General features: G+C 47.1%; 1 protein-coding gene across 1 annotated transcript in view; it reads right to left on the minus strand.

Annotated features, from left to right (window-relative positions):
* Positions 1–9,228, minus strand: part of PDIA5 (protein disulfide isomerase family A member 5) — a 97,807-nt gene extending 88,579 nt beyond the window's left edge. The window contains exon 1 of the mRNA XM_077118138.1: positions 9,053–9,228. Coding sequence (XP_076974253.1) covers positions 9,053–9,097 — 45 coding nt within the window. The 5' untranslated portion in view covers positions 9,098–9,228. The remainder of the gene's footprint in view (positions 1–9,052) is intronic.
* Positions 9,229–20,375: the final 11,147 nt, after the last annotated feature.

A 20,375-nucleotide genomic window follows, 5' to 3' on the forward strand; every position in this document is an offset into this window, starting at 1 on the left:
ACCACCCTTCACAAAAAGTATTTGAAGGAGGTACTTTAATTATGCTCATTTTATATATAAGGAAATTGAGGCTAACAGGAGCTAGGAACTTGCTCAAGGTCACACAGCAAGAAAGAGAGCTGTGATTCGAACCCAAGTCTGATAGAGTCAGCACCTGAGTAAATAAAGTAAAGCAAATAAAGCAGACACATTCCTAGAGCTACTGTCCATTTTATTGCTTGCTCCTATAAATGCAAGGCCAGCTCCACTTCTTCTATGTTGCTTCCTCTAAAAATCACACCTTACATTTGGGGCCACCCACTACCACTCTGCCCCACCCATCTCTGCCTCAGCCCATATTCCCCACAAATGAACCTGTGAACAAAGGGACAATTCAGGAGCTGGAGAACTAATCCCAGAGTTTATAAAAACAGGTCTTCTTATCCTGAAATTGCAATTGCAGGGCCTTTAACCAGGACTTAAGTCCCTGAAGCTTTTAATGTTTTGGAAAACCTCTTCTAGAGCCAAGAGGGCTTTGGATCACTGCCAGCTGAGTGTGCCAGGCATGCTGACGAGGACGAGCTGGTAGAGGGAACAGTGAAGTAGGTAGCACGCAGCAGCCAGCCCAGGAAGAGTAGGTGAACTCCCACTCCGGAAATCTAACTCGCCTCAAAACTCGGTTAATTGATAAGCAAATAACACCCTAAGCTACAGGACCCACGGCCTACATCGGCCTTTACCCTTATTATCTCCTTTAATCCTCTAAAGTTCTGAGTCTAAAGCCCCATCTCCACCCTTCAGGCCTCGACCCAAGAGCTGAGTCTCAAAGTTGATTTCCTGAGTTACCACCAGTATTACTTTTAAAAACGAAACCAAATAGAAAACATTAATATGTATCACAGGTAGCAAGACTAGAGTAGTCACTGAAACGTTTATTATAAATGGCTATATTTATGTATTTATGTACTGGTTGTAACATACAATGTACACTTGTTCTCACATGAACTGTAGCAAAAATGTTGGAAAAACTGCTTTGAACAATCTGTGTGGGAGGTGGCACGACCTCCACTTTAGAGAAGAAAAAACTGGGCTCAAAGAGAAGACACTCACCTAAGGCCAGGCTGCAAGCGGGAGGGCTCAGACTTCAGACTCAGGATCTTCTGAGCAGACCCTGCGCCCCCCCCCCCCCCCCCCCCCCCCCCCCCCCCCCGTGGACGTGAACAGTTGCCATGGCGATCCCTCCAACCCTGGCCCACCCCCCACAGCTCCACCCAGAACAGAGCCTGGGAGGTCAGCCAGTCCATGTGCCCCTCCAAGCCAGCTACCGAGCGTGCACAAACTGAAGAGCTGCAACGACCTTACCCAGTTTTCCTCTACTCCTGCACGTCCAAGATTCCCCAAATCCCTTTAGAGAAAAGCAAACACAGCCTGTGCCCAGGCCACGCAGTGCCACACGGCAAATGATGCGATGGCTGAATCCTGTTAGGAAACGGCTAAATTAGATACCAACGTACTGCCGGGCAATGAGCTTTGGGTTTATCTCCTCTGCCAGACAGAAATCATTTGCATCTTATTTAACTTTATAGAGTCTGGGCCTTAAAGGAGAGTAAACAAAGTTACATTCCCTAGAGCACCAGATGATCCTGAGGTGGACTTGTTACACAATGCTCAGTATGACATTAGAAGGTCACAAAATCATCATTCATTTCCAAGTTTGGGATAAGTTTCCTTTACACTGGGGTCTCTGAATGTGGATGGGCGGAAAAATTACATCTTTATTTTCACTAATCTCTAACCCACATTTAGCCTTTCCTTTCTTATGAATGTATTTATGAATGTGTGAATGTTTACTACATTTATGAACACGGGTAACACATCACAGTGTTACTGGCAGTGTCTGACTCAACAACAGATATCACATTTTCTTTTCACATTACGATTGGTACAGCTACCTTGAAATACAGTTCATACTCAATGCTACTTAAAAATTACCAAAGTTATCAAACCTACCACTAGATGTTCTTATTTGATAAATTAACAAAGAAGGGAAAATAATATTTTTTATCACAAATGTGTTGTGATAATTGTGTTTCAGTACAGCTGTTTCCCTTTGCAATCCTATGTATTTACACAGTTAAAAACATTGTGCTAAGGAGCCACAGGTCCCCAGAAAAGACTTTCCTGTCTTCCTGAGTTAGGTTAGGGACGCCTGTTCAAATTCTCCTACCACTTCATACCTTCTCTCTCCAGCACCCACTACCTGAATTAAACAATTAATTAGTGGTCTCCCACCAGGCTATGGGCGGCAGTGATTTATCATTATGTCCCCCAATGGCTTAGCATTGTGCCTGGCTCATAAAAGATTCTCAAGAAATACCTGTTGAATGAATGAATATCCGGGATATGTGTGGGATGCTGATGCTAGTCCACGTTCTTTTGGAATCGGGCCCATGGATAACACTCTGCCCGGGACCCAGCAAGATTAGGCCCCTCGAGAACAAACTTGCCTGCTCCTCTGGACCCTGCCCTACCTGGCCCAACAACACAGCTTCCCCGCCACGTCCTCAGACTGCTCAGTTTCTTTTGCATTTAAGCCCCAGCGTTCGGCGCTCAACCTGGATCTTCATTAATATGCCCCGTATCAAGGAGTACAGAACATGCTCAATAATGAAAGGAATCTGCTCGTGCCAAGGGGTGGAGGGACTGTGTGATGCTCTGGGGAAGTGAATGCCACCCCCACCCCCCGAGCCCTGGCTGGCTGCAATGAGTTGGCAACACCGCAGTTAGGCGCAGACCCACGACCACATCATGGGAACAAGGCACGTGTGAAACTGGGGCCTCACTATGACCTCAGGGAATGAAAAGAAGCAAAAAGGCTGCTCTCACCTCACACTCCTTCTGAGTCCCCCACAGCACGATGGAGAAAAGCCAATTATTTAGGACGTGCTTGCAAACAGGTATGTGGGAAGAGAACCTCGGACACAGGGTGGTCAGAGGAGAGAGCAAACGACAGCGACTCGGGGAGGGTAATGACAGAGGTGGGGGGCCTGGCTGCTGGTCCTCCTCCTGTGGCCCAGCCACCAGGAAACTGAAGAGCGAGTTTCACAGACATACCACGAAAACGGCTGCTGCTATTTCAGAACATCGCACCTGACAACTTGGCTGCTTAAATACTCAAGTGAGCCGCTGAGAACTAGTATTGCATGTCCCAATCTATTCTCTCATCCCCCTTGCCTTCCAGATCACCCCCCCCCGCTCCACCCCCAGTCTTGTCTGATGAAGTATTGCTCCCCACCACTCTGTCTGCCCACACAGCCCTCTCTTGGCTAGCTTACCCCACCTAGCCAGCATGGGAGGGTGATGACAAATAGGTGGAAATGCTTTGCAAACTCTAAAGTCCTCTACAGATACATTAGATCTTTTCTAATTCTCATTAATATGGGATTGTTTATCTTTCTCATCACCCAGCCAAATGCCAGGGGCTCCTGACAGTTCTGCAAGACGGGCTAGGGGGAACGAATGGACCAGCCCAGCAAGAAGCAGCCGTCTCTATTCCTTCCCTCTCCGACTGGGGCCTAAGACAGGTGGTGTAAAAAAGGGGGGGGGGGGAGGTGGGAGGTGGGGAAAGGGAATAAGGGGTAAAAATAAACCATCTGAAGTCCAGGTTCCATAAGAGAACTTTAGGCAGCCCTTACTCCCCATGCACCCATCCCCCCTGGCCCACTGTCACTTAGCCTCAAAAACCTACCACAACCACCAAACCATGAATGCCTCACAGAACAAAACCATAAAGCTGGGAGAAACCCTCCGGGAAGGCAGCGTGGACGGCATTTCCATTCTCACGGAAGCATCCACTTTCAGAAGAAAGGGGAGAGAAACACAGTGCCCTAATGCACGGGATCAGCGGGGGGGCAAGAGCCCAGCTCCCAGGAACTCAGACCGGGAGAATCCCAGCAGGCCGGAGGGCGTCCCCAGCCAGCACCCTTCACACTCTCTCGCGTGTGAACGAACCCGGGTCTCTGGCAGGACAGGCGAGAACTCTGCGTGTTGAGCCTCCGTGGCCCTCACTATTACCTCTTAATTCAACAATTTGTGATGATTTCTGTGGCTCCCGTTTATTGATCACTCCGTGTTCCAAGTGCCATGCTGGGTGCTTCATCTGTATTATCTCTAATCCTTTCAGCTCTGCAAGATGGATATTACCACCATTTACAAACATACAAGAAAACTGAGGCAGGGCCCAAGGTCAGGCAGCTCCTAAGTGCCTACCTGGCTAAAAGCCTGTGCTCCTTCTACCACTTCACACTGATTTTATCTTGTCAATAGCAAAGAGGAAAGCAAGAGGATGAAAAGCGTTGTTTTGGGAAAATTCCTCTAATCTCTCTCCTCCCCAACCCAATCCTCTACTGTGGCCTGACTGATCCTGTTACCAAGAGGGCAGCTTTCAACAGATCTCTCCACCACTGTCTAAAGCAAGTCCCATCAACTCCGCCAAGCAGTCAGGGTCCTATACAATCCACTTTTCCCGTCTTCTGTAACCCCACCCCTGGACTCAAATCCTCCCTTCCATGCAGCCTGACCTCTCACTGCTTGTTTCCCACATTTCTGCCTTGAAATGTTTTTTTTTTCCCTGCGTGCAGCATTTATTCCTTCACTCAAAATGCTTCACTCAAACAGATGAGGCCCAAACTTCATGGCAGGCTCTGGGCTAGTGCTGGGGAAGCCACAGTCAGGACAGGAGGACCCCTGCAGTCACTGGGCTGGGACTGGCCCTCCTAGCGAGGCCAGCTCCCGCCTCACTCTTCCCTGGGGCCCCCTTCAATCACTCATGCCCCAGAGCCTCGCCCTCTTCCGAGTCCACAGCACTCGGCATCTGCCACTTAGGGCACCCAGCCACACACCTCCAACTCATGCATTGCTTCTGTTTTAAAACTTCTTCCATAATGTGCTTATTTCTGTGGGAAAAGTGCACTCCAGGTTCCGAGCAGCATTTAAATGGCAATTACGTCCCCATGCCAGCCCACAAAAGCCTATTAAATATATAATGGTCCCAGAGAAGTACAGAATCTAAATAGGTGGACACTAAAAGCTCGGCAGGAGAGACCAGGGTCCCCTGCCCTCGGCTGTACCACCGTCCTGTGGCTTCAAGCCACTGGGTGGCTGGAGTTCCAGCCACGGCCCCATCCACCCCTGCCATCAGGCAGAGGCTTCAACACTGGCTCAGGAGGAGGGGAGCAGGCAGGGGATGGGAGTTTTGAGCTTCTGCTGTCCTGCTGGGACCCGCAAGACAGAGAAAGCCGATTTATAATTCAGGAGCCTGGCCCTAATCCCAGACCTGCTGTCACTAACTGGGTGGCCTTAAGCAAGTCCCTTTCCTCTCCAAGCCTTACTTCTCTCTTCTAAAATCAGAGAGCTAAATTAGAGCAGACTTCTGAATCTCACAGACTGGCAAAATATATTTTCAAAGGCTTACTTTATCGAAAAAGACAAAACATACACACACACAAAATTCTATATCAGTGACACCTTTCACCTTTCAAAAGGACACTTTTATCCACCCCCCACTTCAAATCTGAACATCATAACAGAAAAATGGAGACGTTCTTAAGCTGAAAATATCTGGATTCATGAATAAAGAGAAGCCCTTCATCATTCTTATTTTTCCAGTTTGTCTGCAGACCAGTGAAAACTTCACCATGGCCCAGATGTGGCCTGACATTTGAGAACCACTGAGTAAGGTGCTGCCTAGAGTCCTCTCCAGCTCTGACTGACACTTCTCCACGCTACAGACTGGATGTAGAGTCAGCATACATGGCCCCAGGGAAGGGTCAGCTGCGGGGATGAGCACAGTGGACAGCTGGACCCTGAGGCAGGGGCCCACTCAGGCCCTGAGGGCAGAGACACCAGCCCGGAAGCTCTAAGAACTTGTTCAAGCCCTGATTGTGACGCTTTCCACCCCAATATCCTTCTGGAAGGCTGAGGGCCCTCAAAGGATCCTTTTTAAAAGTATTAACTTTTCTGCTTATGAACTAATCCTTGCTTATGGGAGAATACTTGGAAAACACAGAAAAGCATAAGCGAAGCAACAAGCAAGGCATCCACCTTACAAAACAATCACTGTTCACTGTGAACATTTTGATGTGGATGTGCTAATTTTTCTTACATGTAAGTGGCTAACCTCGGCTACCCAGGGATTCACTTTGGTATCCTGCTTTTCCCTAATTATCACACTTGAGCATTTTAAATATTCTTCATAAACATCACAGCACACATGTTTTCAGACTAAATATAGCAATATAGATATTCTTTATACACCACACTCTCCATGGTGTGGACAGAGCCAGAAGTCATTTACCCACACAGCTACTGTTGAGCATTTAAGCCATTTGCTACTGTAAAAAAAATGGGTTGGGTGATTCTTCCTGGGTCCTGCTGACCCTCAGGCCTCTCTAAGCTCCCAGCCCTTGGCACCCAGCTTCTCAACCAAAAGCCAGGGCCCAAAGTGCCATGCCCTGAGTTACCCCTGGCTCTCAGACATTCTAGCATGCCTTCCCCAAGGGCCACCCCTACAGCCAACACCAGCACCCCCAACACCAACTCCGTTAAGCCCTCTCTTGCAACCTGCATGAAGCCCAATGCTTGTGCTGTTTTTACACCCTTCTCTCAATCACGGGAGGATCACCTCGGTCCCTACACCCTGCCACGCCCTTCAGTGACCCCCAGGCAGCCACGCTCCAGGACTTCAGGCCCCACACACCCCAATGCCTTTGTCTTTATTCTGCTCCTAGCCTGCCAGGCCCTGGAGAAAATAAATGCACCCCAGATGCTGTTCCCTTAAAAAAAAAAAAAAAAAAAAGGTGGGTGTACATTCCTGCACAAAATCTCTTTGTCCTTTTTTATACTGCTTGGGTCACAGACCCAGTGCTGTGCACATATTGACCCTCAATAAATATTCTTTGAGTGAACAAAGAAATCCAACCATGCCTAGGGGCCTGGGGCGCCCTTATCAGATGGGCATAGTGTTTATTTTATTTTATTTTTTTTGCATGGACAAGCACTGGGAATCAAACCCGGGTCTCGGGCTCAGCAGGTGAAAACTCTGCCACGGAGCCACCAACGCACTGCTCCATGGCGTTTAAACTTACAAAGATCCAGCCCAGGGTCCAGCCACCACTCAATCGATGCTGCAGGCACTCTCCCTCTGTCTGCTAAGACAACTTCAAGGACTTGGAGAGAGGAGAAAACCTAAGTTCCGTGCCTGGGACTCCCAAGTTCTAGTGATCTAGGCTACTTACCACGCCCCTCTGCATCTCCGCCTGGAGGACACCCACAGACCTCTCCTGTCTGGCTGACTCCCACCTCCTTCAGACTCCACTCAGCCCGCCACCTCGCTGACCCTCCCGCTAAATTCACTCCTTCAGGGGGGGCTTTCAGCACTCAAGGTATTAGCACCGGCTGTTCTGTCATTATTTGCTCACAGGGCAAACTCTGGCACCCAACCCAGAGCTCCACCAGGGAACAGGGACAATGTGTGTTTTGCCTCCCACTGAAAATCCCATCCAGTGCCAAACTGCAGTTGATAAATAAATGTTTGCTGAATGTAACTTCTTTCCGGTCAGATTCCTAAGTCCTTTGTTTCCCAGTTGGGGGGGGGGGGGGAGTGTTGGGGGAATGGAAGAAAGGAAAAGGAGTCAAACTGCCCAAGTGCAAACCTGGCGGGGGTCGAGTTGGAGGTGCCCCCCTTACACTGCACAGTTCTGCCCAGACCATGTGGCTCCAGGGACTGCAAACTCCCCCACACAGATGCTGCCCCCTCCAGCATGGTTCTCTCCCGGTGGGAGAACGGTCAGATCCCCGTGGGGCAGGGAGCTGAACTGCCCTCCCCGCTCGCTTCCAGACAACCAGAAAATACCAGGCTCCTCACTGGTGATCCCAAAGGGCAGGCAGGGTATTGAGAGATGAAAGTGTTTAAAGCAATTCAATCCACACTCAACTTTTCCTCCTCACTTCTGTCCAACATCCTCACCACACCCAAGAAAGAAAGAAAAAACTGAAAACTCTGGGTTGGGGAGGGTGCCAGCAGGACGTTCCTTGGAACTTCAGGGGAAAAAAGAGGACTGTGATGAGGGTAAAATAAGGGAGAAGAGAAGTTACCCCAGAGTTGGAGAAAGAGGCCACACCATCCAACCACACCCACACAACCCCAAGCCCAGGGGGTCTCTGCCCAGGTGAGCACACCTATTCCAACCGCCTCCAGGGCTGACTGGAAGGCCACCCCCTCCTGCAATCTCGCATGATCTTGCAGTTTACAGCTTCCTTCTCCGATTTCTCATGCAACTCTCCCTATAAACCTGCGGGCTGGGTATGATTACCATTCCGATTTCATAAGTGAAAAGACTTACTCATACACATTATTAAATGACTCCCAGCCCCAGCCCCAATTTCGCTCGATCGCACAGCTATAAAGCGGCTGAGACTCAAGTCCGGTCTAGGAGCAGAACTCCTCGGCCCAGACCAGAGGCGACGACCCCACCCAGCCCACTGAGCCAGGCTCTTGGGCGGGGCCGAGGTGGTGACCCCAGATGCCCAGGGTCGAAACTTCGAACAAAGCGGCCCTAAAACAAGGTTTCCGGCAGGCCATTTTCAGCCTCCCCCGCCCCCCGCCCCCCAGTCCAGCACTCACACAGGTGCACAGCCTGCAGTCTGGAGCGGGGCGTACCCCAGCGGTCCGCCAGGGTCCCGGCCCGGTCGGCGGTCACCCCTAAGCCAGCATCCCTGCTCAGTTGCGCCGGTGGCGAGAGCGTCCTGCGAGGGGTCGCCCAGCTCCCTAGGCTCTCTCCGGCCCTGGCGCGCCGGCACGCTCCGCGGGGTGGGCGTGGGGCTGACCCGTTGCCTCCCTCGCATCCACCGGGTCCCGGCCGGGCTGGCACGCATTCCCCCACCCTGATGCCCCAAGCCATCCCTACAAACGCCCCACGGAGAGCCGGGAGCAGGGAGCGCGGGCCCGCCCGCGAGGCGCACGTGCCGGCAACCGCCGGAACTCCGGCCCGGACCCCCGCCTGATCCCCCTCACCCAGATGGCCAGCAGCAGCAGCCTCTCCGGCCCGGCCCGCGCCATCCCAGCCGCCGCTGCCCACCGCCGGCTCCGGCTCCGGCTGCGGCTCCGGCTCGGGCTCCGCTCCGCCTCCCGCGTCCGCCCGCCCGTTCTGCCGCGGCCAACCTCTACGGCCACTTCCCAGTCCCTCCCAGACTCCGAGTTCCCGGTGCCACGTCTGCCAGAGCATGCGCACCGTCTGGGAGAGGCGGCCGCGGAAAAGAGCTTACTGGGGGTTGTAGTCTGCAGCAGGGCTGAGCAGAGCCGCGGGCAGTGCTCAAGTGGATTTAGTCCCATGCAAAAAAGGCAAGGTCAGGGAGTAAGGCAAGACAGTTAATTTCAGGGCTCTCTCTGTTCCTGCAGCTTTAGAAACGATCTCTTATTTCCTTCACAATATCTCACAGAGCTTTATTTTCTCCACTTTGAAGATAAGAAGGCAACCTGGGGAATTTGAGTAATCTGACCCAGATCACACAGCCTGTAACTGGCAGAGTCAGGATTTGAACCCTCATCCCTGCCTCCCAGGGTCTCACCTACCTTTTCTTTTTTCATTCAATAAAACTTTATTAAACCCATCCCGTGTGCTAAAACACTCATGCATACAGTCTTTTATTTATTCAATAAATGTTTATTGAACACCTGCTAAGTCCTAAGGCTCAAGGTATACAATAGTAAGATGCTGAAAGACCCTTGCTTATTGTCTGGTGGATCAAAAGATCAAATTCTAGAAGTTATGCTTGATTCCTCAACAGACACATCCAACCCATCACCATGTCCTACCTCCAAAATATCTCTCTTCTGCAACCTCCTGAGTCTAAGCCACTCACCTAGACAGGAGCAACAGTCTCCTGAAGAGTTTGCCTATTGCTTCCCAATCCTATTTTCTACAATCCATTTTTAAATTGCGTTGGATCTTTTCACTCCCCCAAACCCACTAATGGCTTCCCATTGTCCTTAAAATGAAATCCAAACTCTTCACCACGACCCTCAAATCCTGCCTGCATGGTCTGGCCAAGGGCCTTTTCAACCTCATCTTCTGCTCTGTGCCCTCACCCTCCGCCCCCAATCTTGTCTACTCAGCTGCAGTTAAATGGACCATCATCCTTGCACTCCCCACCCTGCAAGCTGCTCCAGCTTCAAGACAAGTTATCTTCCTGTCACTCTACCCCACACCTTTTCCCTGGCCCTTTGCCTCACTAGCACCTTTGAATCCTTCAGGGCTCTCCCACCTCACAGATACGTTTGGTTAAGCAAATTTTACCTTCTCTTCCCACATGTCCTTTATTCTCCAACTTGGGTTCTGTTTATTCCTTACCCAGCCCTTACCACAGTCTGCCTTGACTTACTTAACTGTTTGTGTTTACTGTCACCCCAATCTGAATGTAGGTTTTGTACCTGTCTTGTTCACCACCTAACTTCCAGGGTGTGGTAGGCTGAATCATGTACCCCCCAAAAAGACACACTCTTAATCCACATTCCTAGGGTGAATTTGTTTCCAAATAGGACTTTTTGAAGGTATTAGTTCAAGTGTGACCAAGTTGAATCCAGGTGGGTCTTAATCAGCATTACTGGAGGCCTTAGAAAGAAAAGACATTTGAACATAGAAAGAGACGCAGGAGGAGTCAAGGACATTGCCTGGTAACAGACAGAGGCAGAGATGCAAGTCAAGGAACACGGAAGATTGTGGCACGCCATCCCTGGAATGTTATGTATGCCTTGATTTGAGATTTCTGGCCACTAAAACTGTAAGCCCGTGAATTCCTGTTGTCTAAGCCAACTCATTGTGCGGTCGTCACAGCAGTTCTTGACAAAGAGCACAGGTGATACTCGGTGTTCATTTGATCAAATGAGTGACTGAATGAATGAGTGAAGTAACTGAAAGGTTTAGGAGGCCAAAAGGGTGAGAAAGAAGGAAGGCAGACCGGGAAATTTAAAGCGGGCGGGTTAATTTCTGCGCTTCCGGAGTGACCTCACAGAACCCAAGATGGAGAAAGGGGACTGCACCTGGGTGATGGCGTGTGCAGTTTTTAAGCAAGGGGGTCAGGTGACGTCTGGAAGGGGCGGTTCTCCAGAAGTCAGGTGTCCGGAAGGGGTGGTTCATCAGTTCAGGAAGTCAGGTGTCCGGAAGGGGCGATTCCAGAAGCCATGTTGGGAGGGGCAACACAGCCTCTGCTGTTCCAGTTTTGGTTCCCTTCCCGGTTCCCCTGACCTAACAGTAATGTGTTGGGGAATTTCAGAATAGAAGCAGGTTGATGGTAGTGTTTCCTGTGTATGCTCTGCAGGGCATATAGTCCAGCCTCCAGCCTGTGGTCTGTATGTGGGAGTGTGGGCTTTTCACCTCTCCTCTGTGGACCTTTGTTTCTTATCCATGAAATGAACTAACAGGCAAGGATGTAGAACAAATGGTACTCAGTCATGGGCAGCTCAGCTTACAGGGGCTGAGCTGTCAATTGGTTCAACCACTTTGGATAACTATGCAAGTGCAAAATATGCACGAGAATGTTTATAGCAGCATTATTCACAGGAGCCAAAACTGGAAACAGCCTAAGTGCCCCTGAACAGAAGAGCAGATAAATAAATGATAGCAAATTCTGAAATAAAAGGAACAAACTTATGATACATGCATAGACAGATCTCAAAACCATTACGTTAAGCAAAAATAGCCAGACACAAAAAAGATTACAATCATTTTTCTGAAGTTCAAGAACAAGCAAACGCGATTTATGGTGACAGAAGAAAACTAGGGGTTACCTCTAGGGGGTAGGAAAAAAGTAGAGATTGTTCAGGAAAAAGCATGAGTGAGCCTACTGGTGCTAGAAATGTTCTATATCTTAATGAAATGATGGTTATGGAACAGTCTGCACATGTGAAAATCGATGTATTACTTGCGTTCTATTAACTACATAATTACAATGTATGCTGAAGATTTTATACACTTTACTATAAGTAAATCATATCTCAGTTTGTTTGTTTTAAAGTCAAAAACATTAAGGGTGGGATGAATCAGGTAATCTCAGGATTCATTGTAACATATCTTCTGACTCAAGACTAGCTAAAAACTTTTGGGTCCAGGGGAGGATAAAACTCAGCAGAAATTTAATTGCCCAAAGGAAAAAGAGGCCAGGAGAGAAAGGAAGGAAGCCACAGAAGTGTGAGCTACGGAACCAGAGGGGAAAAGACTGAGAGGGAAAAATAAAAATTGCCAAAAAACCAGGCCATTTCATTCTGCAATTGAAACAAGCTAAAATGAGATTTATATCCCTTCTGGGAATGTTTAACAATTCTAAGCTTCACTTTCCTTGAAATATTAGGAGACTAGCACAGGGCAAGTGCTGTCCCTCCTCCATTACTGCCCTCGATGAGAGCCATCCATTTTCCAGCAGCTGCCCTGTGGGGCCAAGGCAGGGAAATTTCTTGTCCCCCGTGGTTCATTGTGTATTGTGACGCCACCTTATATTTGTGTTGCCAGTTCTCCTCCATCATCTCAACAAAGAAAGGAGGAAGACTGAGGGAAACAAGCCAGACACAGGAGAGTATATTGTGTGGTTTCATTTTTATAAGGTAAAAAAAGAGGTGAAAGTAATCTATTTTGTTAGAAGCCAGGGTAGTAGTTTCCCTTGGGAAAAGGGTGTGGGGCATCACGGAAAGGGGTCTTTTGAGGTGCTGGTAAGTTTCTGGTTCCAGATGAGTGCAGGAGTACCTGGGCGTGTTCATTCTGTGAAAATTCGCCATGCACATTCATGGTTTGCTCATTTTTCTGCATGTATGTTATACTTCAGTAAGTTCACAATTACGAGAAGAAATGAGAAGGAAGAAAGGAAAAGTCCCTCCAAGCAGGGAAGGTGAAAGGAGAGAGGATCTCAAAGAAAGACTGTTGGGAAATTGCTCAGTAACTCCTAAGCCTGGGTGAGCAGCTAATCCCACCATGGGTGCTTGTCGTGCCCACGGTACCCGTGATGCCTCCTAAGTCTTCGCCTCTGCTCATCCTGTCTGCTGGAGTGTGCGCCCTGCTGTCGCCCCTCTCGCTTGGCTAATGTCTACCAACTTGGGTACCGCCTCTTCCAAAAGCCTCTTCTCACACTCATCCCCTCCCACCGATGCTCCCACCCATCCAGACATAAATGCCCCTGCCCGTGTACCTTAGAAGGCCCTAAGACCTGCTCCGTGACCTTGGAAGGGTGTGAGTTTGAGCTCTGACTCTGCCACTTACTAGCTGTGTGACCTCGGGAAGTCACATGGCTTGAGATTCTCCTACTGTAAAATGGGGATAATAATAGTACTTGTCTCCCAGGGTTATATTGAGGATTAGATGAGATGATATACCAAAAGACCTAGCTGGCATTTGTACTGGATAAATATTATAATTTCCTATAGCGTTCAGTTTCTCAACCAACCTAACTATGGTATCAACACGGTTAGGTTATGGTGTCCAGCTATTTGGTCAAGCACTGGCTTGCTTGTTAAAGTGAGTGTATTTTGAGATGGGATTTGCATCTATAATCGTTGATTGCCTCATGATCAACAAAGGAGTTTGCTCTCAGCAATGTGGGGAGTTTCCTCAATCATTAGGATGTCTTAAAAGGCAGAACTGAAGATTTCAGAGGACATAGACAAAAGGAATTCAGACCCAACTTCAGCATTTGGTTCTTGCCAGAATTTCCAACCAGCAAGCCTACCCCGGAAAATTCGGACTAAGAATTTCAACACCATGTTTATCAGTTTCCGGTTTACAGCCTGCCCTATGGCATTTGGACTGCCACCTCCCCATGGTCGTGTGGCCAATTCCTTATAATAAATCTCTAAATCTCTAATCTCTGTTGGTTCTGTTTCTCTGGAGAACCCTGATTATTATACTGCCCCCCTCCCCCAACAGATAAATACACATGCACAACTATGAACTCTTGAAGACAAAGAGCGGCATCTTGCTTCTCTTGCTTATTTTATATCCCCCAGTGGTCAAGCCAGTGCATGGCATGTAGTTGGAGCTCAATAAATGTTTGAAATGAACTGTAGCAGGAGGGTTTGACAGTACAGTCAAGGAAACCTTCTCACCATTAATATGAACAAACAACAGAACAAGCTGCTGTGGAAGATTCCTCAACTGCATTTAAGAGCCCGAAAGAATCTTCATGGACCTGGGCTAGTGTCTGTTCCTTCCAAAAACAGCAGTCTAGCCTAGGCAGCCTCAGAATGTCTCCGTCAGCTCCTTTTCTCGATGGCAGGCCTGGAAAAAGCATGGTCGGTTATTGAATAAGAATTAGTAATTCATTATTGAACATTGATGGGCATTCATCACATACTCATTTGTAAGGCCTCCCTCTGACATTTCATTAAGAAAACACCACATTAAAAAGCCCAGCTCTCAAGTTAGCTAGAGCACTTTCTGCCTGTGTCCTCCAGCCCTGATCTGTGAACAAAACCCTGTCCTTCCCCTCCAGCTGTCAGGCCCACCCCTTGGCCTTCTGTTAGAACAATGGACCACCCCATGTGGCAGGACCCCCTCACTCTGCCCAGTCTTGTCCCCCTGACCTGTGCCTTTAGGGGGTCTTTAGAAGCCAGGACCTGGGTCCTGAAGGTCTCTGAATTAGTGCATTCTGACTTCTTCATTCTTGCCAGAAAATCTCCTTGAGAGCTGTAGCCTTAACATTTTTGTTTTTTGGTTTTTTTTTTCACTTTCTCCTCTTTTCTCAGAACTTAGCTCTCTAACTAACTTCATCTACAGGGCCCCAGGCTCTAGTTCATTAAAAAAAAAATCATTGTCTTGCTAAAACTAAATCTAGAGTTGACCTTAAAAGACTCCATTGTCTTCTCGAAGAATATCAAATTACTAAAGACTTCAACATTGAAGCCAACTGTCAGAAAACAGGATGTCCTCATGTTCTTTACCTTATGGGGGTCAATCTGCTGCAAATATTTATGTAGCTGAGAAATTAAGAACTAAGAAATGATTATAACTACTGAATATTATATAGATGCTTTTTCTTTCTATATTGCAGAATGGCCAAAAGTTAGTATCTGAAATTACTGCAACTCAACTACTGTCAGCCCTGTTTATACTTTGAAATGGTTTTTCTATCCTAGTCTCAGCCCTGTGAATACTTACCATCAGCCCTGTGTAGACCTGATATTGTAATGGAAACAATTCCATCTCCTCTTCCTCGAATCCATAAAAAACCTGAACTGCTTAGGCTCAGGGAGACAGATTTTGGGACCAGTAGACCCTCTGATCTCTTGCTTCATGCGTAGTAATAAACTCTTTCTCTCTTTGAAACCCCCAGTGTTATGAATTGGCTGTTATGCACCGCAGGCAGAGAACCCTGCATTTGTTCAGCATCAGTTTCTTTTAAATAACTCAAACCCTAGTTCCACATAGGATGGGCAACTCAGCAACTTCGCCCACCAAATACCTATGTGGAGTCTCAGAGATGGGATGTCATCTTTAGTTCCCATATCATGCTTCCACCAAAGCATATGAATCTCACTAACCCCTAATTTTCCCTCCACCTTATGCTAACACAAGCCCCCTTTCCTGTGACATAACAGAGTTTTGCTGAAGTTTAAGGGACTATAGAGGAGAGTTGCTTTTCTGCACCATTACCAGACAATTCAGCAAATGGAAATGACTTAAATAGGATATGAAGCATCCAACCCCCTGGCCTCCCGCCGTACTCTGCCTCCACTCTGTCTGAGCCCTTCTGTGACGGGCCTGGCTCTGTGGTAGAGCGTGTGTGTTTGTGTGTCAGTGGGGATCTGCCAACTGAGTTGGGAATCAAGATCCTGCTGCATATTATAGAATCCCCGAAGGCCAATTGCAGCCAGAGAGTGAGCACAAGGATCCATCTAGCTGCATAGGCCCCCACTTTATTTTTCAAACAAGTGCAGGGAATTTCTCTAAGAGGAGTACCTGTGTCTGCGCAGCAGTGTCCATCCCTCACTGGGCTGTCGTTTGGTCTGACCTTGACTGAATAGCTGGCTGTCCAGCTTCCTGTCCATTTTTCAAATCTCATTCTCCAACTTTCCTGTGATAGCTTTAGTTTTAAGATACAAATTTTTTGATATTCCTCCTTCAGAGCTAGAGCTTTAATTCCCTTCCCCTTGGGGATGGGCTAGACTTAGTGACTCACTTCTAAAGAATAGAATATGGTGGCAGTGATGGTGTATGGCTTGGGAGACCAGGTCACAAAAGGCTCTACAGCTTCCTCCTTGGACTGCTCACTCTGGAGAAAGTCAGACACCATGTCATTAGGCCATTCAGACATAGGAGAGATCCATATGGGTGTGTCCTGACAATAGCCAGTGAAATGCTGAGGATTCCTAACAGCATCCAAGTGAGTGAGCCAACATGGAAGCAGACCCTCCAGCCCCAGGGAAATCTGAGAGCACTGAAGCCCTAGCTTCATCCCTTTTTGGGGGGGGATGCATGGCCTAGGAATCAAAGCTGGGACTCCCACACAGAAGGTACACATTCTACCACTGAACCACTCAAGCACCCATTTTATTTTTTTAAATATTTTTATTGACAAAACACAACAACATACAAACATGAACATTCTTAACATGAACAGTCCATGCTTGGTGTACAATCAATGGCCCACAATATCATTACGTAGTTGTATATTCATCACCATGATCATGTCTCAGAACATTTGCATCACTCCAGAAAAAGAAAAAAGAAAAAATTCATGCATAACATACCCCTTAACCCTCCCTCTCATTGATTGCTAGCATTTTCATCTACCCAATATATTTTAACCTTTGTTCCCCATATTTCTTTCCCTATATCCTTTACCACTCCCTTTCATTGATCACTAGAATTTCAATCTACTCAATTTATTTTAAATGTTCCCCCTATTATTTATTTATTTTTAAACTATATATGTTACTCATCTGTCCATATCATAGATAAAAGGAGCATCATACACAAGGTTTTTGCAATCACACAGTCACATTGCAAAAGCTGTATCATTATACATTCATCTTCAAGAAACATGGCTACTGGAACACAGCTCTACAGTTTCAGGCAGTTCCCTCTAGCTTCTCTAGCACATCTTAAACTAAAAACGGGCTACCTATATAATGTGTAAGAATAACCTCCAGGAAAATCTCTCAACTCTGTTTGAAATCTTTTAGCCACTGACACTTTATTTTGTCTCATTTCTCTCTTCCCGGTCAAGAAGGTTTTCTCAATCCCTTGATTCTGAGTCCCTGCTCATTCAAGGATTTCTGTCCCACGTCGCCAGGGAGGTTTACACTCTTGGAAATCATGTCCCACACAGAGATGGGGAGGGCAATGAGTTTGCTTGCCGTGTGGCCCAGAGAAACTCAGAGATAATAAATGTTTGTTGTTTTTCTCCTCTATGTTTTGGGCTAATTTGTTATGTAGCATTAATAAGCTAATAAGCTTCCTCTGGATTCTGTGAGCCAACAAAGAGCCTTCCAATAAATTCTGTTTCTTCTTCTGATAGCCGGGGTTAGTTTCTGTTGTTTACAATCCGAAGCCCTGACTGCCACCACTTCTTCACACCTTGTTCTCATCATCATCTTCAGGCTGCCCCCACCTCCACCCCCAATCCACCTTGCCCTTTATCAGGCAGGGCAATTCAGGTTTCTCATGTTCTCACTGGCACATCCAGGTCACATCCTGGAGGAATCTTTCTCACTCATGCAGGCTATCCAGACATTTCTGAAGTTATCCTTAACACAACCTGAGAAGGCAAAAGTAGCTGCTCCTTACAGCCGACCCACCCGCCTCGCCAAGGCTTGCCTTCCATCTTCTGCTCTGATCATGGTCATACTGCCCTCTTTAAGCTCTCCCCTGCTCTCTTCCTTGGGGATTAAATTGCTTTGTCTCAGTCTCCTGAGAAGTATTCTCTCCCATCCTGTCTGCAGTTTTGAACACTGACCACCACGACCCTCTTCTAGAAACTGTCCCCTTTGATGTCCTCTACATTGCACACTCTGTGTTCCCGCCTCTGACTGCACTGTCTCTAATCTTCAGTTGGGGGTTCTCTCACTTCCTAAAAAAGAACACCTCACCCCTTGTGTGCTCTCTAGGCTGCCTTGGCCTCTCCAACTCCTCCAGTTCTTGACTAACCGGTTGACTCTCCAACCTCTGTTTCTATGGCTGACACTTCTCCTGACACCAGACCACATTTCTCTCTGCTTCGTTACTCTAATTAGCTCTGTCACTGGTACCTCAGCTCAACCTCAGCATGTGACATCCTGCCCATTTTTTCCTGACTTCCCTCCTCTATTAAGAGTATCATCCTTCCTTGCAGAAACTCAGATTCCCAGTCATAGCTGACACTCCCTCTCCTTTACTCTCACATCTCCTCATTTACTTGGTTCCATCAAGCCCTTTTCCTCCATACCCCACACATCCCTTTCTGGCCACTGAGGCCCTTCCTCCCCTCTCATACCGACCTCTTTGGGCACCTCTCTATTATTCTCCCTGCTTCCATCCATACTCCCCTGACCTATCTCTCCTATACACAGGCTCCAGAGTAATATTCCTAAAGAATATTCTCTATCCTACTTACTGCCTTGCTTAAAAACCTTCAATTATATTAAACAGTTATGAGTTCCTGCTGCGTATGTATTATTTATGATTCTTTGCATGCAGCCTCCTGAAATCAACTTGTGCCAATTTAAACTGAATAGTGGGAAATTTGTTACATGGATACAGGGAGGTCTCATAGAACTCAAGGGCAAGGATGTAGGCAAGCCTCAGAACTGGAAAACCCTCAGGACTCCGTGTGTCCCCTCTCTCCATCCCCTCTCTACTCATCTGCCTCACCCATCCGCAGACCCCAGCCTTCTCTGTTACTCAGCCTCTGGCAAAAGAAGAGGGCCTCATGGGAGCCCTCCCTAAGTGGGAATGGAATTTTTCAGTGCCAGTTTCAAACTGCAGGTTCACTAGTCAGAAATCTTTTTGAAAATGATAGAAACCCAACAAAACTATCTTGGACAGAAACATAATTTATTGGCTCTTGTAAACAACCTTTGGGAAGGGCAGGGACATGGTTTAGCCTCCTGGACATAAGGTAACAGGGCCTGGGTGTTAACCAGACTCTCCATCTCTCACCTTTCCTTAATGCACACTTGTTCCTTCCACATGTTGAAGGACATTACCACTGGCAGTGCTTGATATATTTGCTGCCCAAGAAGGTCAGCCTGTCTCCCCCAAATTCTAATTTTTAAAATCCTTAGAGTGGTTTTGAACTGATCCAGCCTGGGTCATGTTTCTACCCCTGTGGTCAGGTGGGACGGGTATTAGACAGTCTGCGGAACCAGACTGCTCGAGTTTAAATCTTGGCTTTGTTGCTTATTAGCTGTGTGACCCTTGACACTTAACCTCTGTATGCCCCAGTTTCTTCATATGTAATATAGGGATAACAATAAGACCTATCCCATAATTATTATAAATATTAACTATAAGCCAAACAGCCCATGAAAAGATGTTCAATGTAATTGGTCATTAGGGAAATTCAAATCCAAACCACTTCATACTCATTAGGACAGTTATAATTAAAAAAGACAATAATAAGTGTTGGTAGGGATATGCAAGAATTGAAACCCTCATGCGCGCTGCTGGTAAGAATGTAAAACGGTACAGCCACTTTGGAAAACAGTTTGGCAGTTTCTCAAAAAGTCAAATGTAGAGTTAAGAGACACCCAGTAATTCTACTCCTAGGTATACCTAAGAGAATTGAAAACATGCATCCACACAAAAAAAACTGTACACTGATGTTCATAGAAGCAGTATTTACAATAGCCAAAAAGTGGAAACAACTCAAATGTGCATCCCATGATGAATGGATAAATAAGAGGTGGTGTATTCCTAGAATGGAATACTATTAGTCATAAAAAGGAATGAAGTACTAAAACATGCTACAACATGGATGAACCTTTAAAATATTATTGTAGGAGTGCATGGGTGGTTCAGTGGTAGAATGCTCACCTTCCATGTGGGAGACCTGGGTTCGATTCCCAGACCATGCACCAAAAAAAAAAAAAAAAAAAACAAATAAACACATTATTGTATTAGTTTGTTAAGCTGCCAGAACGCAATATACAAGAAATGAAATGGCTTTTAAAAGAGAATTTAATAAGTTGCATGTTAACAGTTTTAAGCCTATAAAAATGTTCAGACTAAGGCATCCAGGGAAAGATATCTTAATCCAAGCAAGGTCAATGGGTCTGGAGCAACTCTGTCAGGTAAGAAGGTGCATGGCTGGCATTTTATGGGGTCTCTAGCTTCTGGCTTCAAACAGCTTCCAGCCATTGTTCCTGTAAGGGTTCC

Source organism: Tamandua tetradactyla, chromosome 10 (genome assembly GCF_023851605.1).
Source record: "Tamandua tetradactyla isolate mTamTet1 chromosome 10, mTamTet1.pri, whole genome shotgun sequence".
Lineage (NCBI taxonomy): Eukaryota > Metazoa > Chordata > Mammalia > Pilosa > Myrmecophagidae > Tamandua > Tamandua tetradactyla.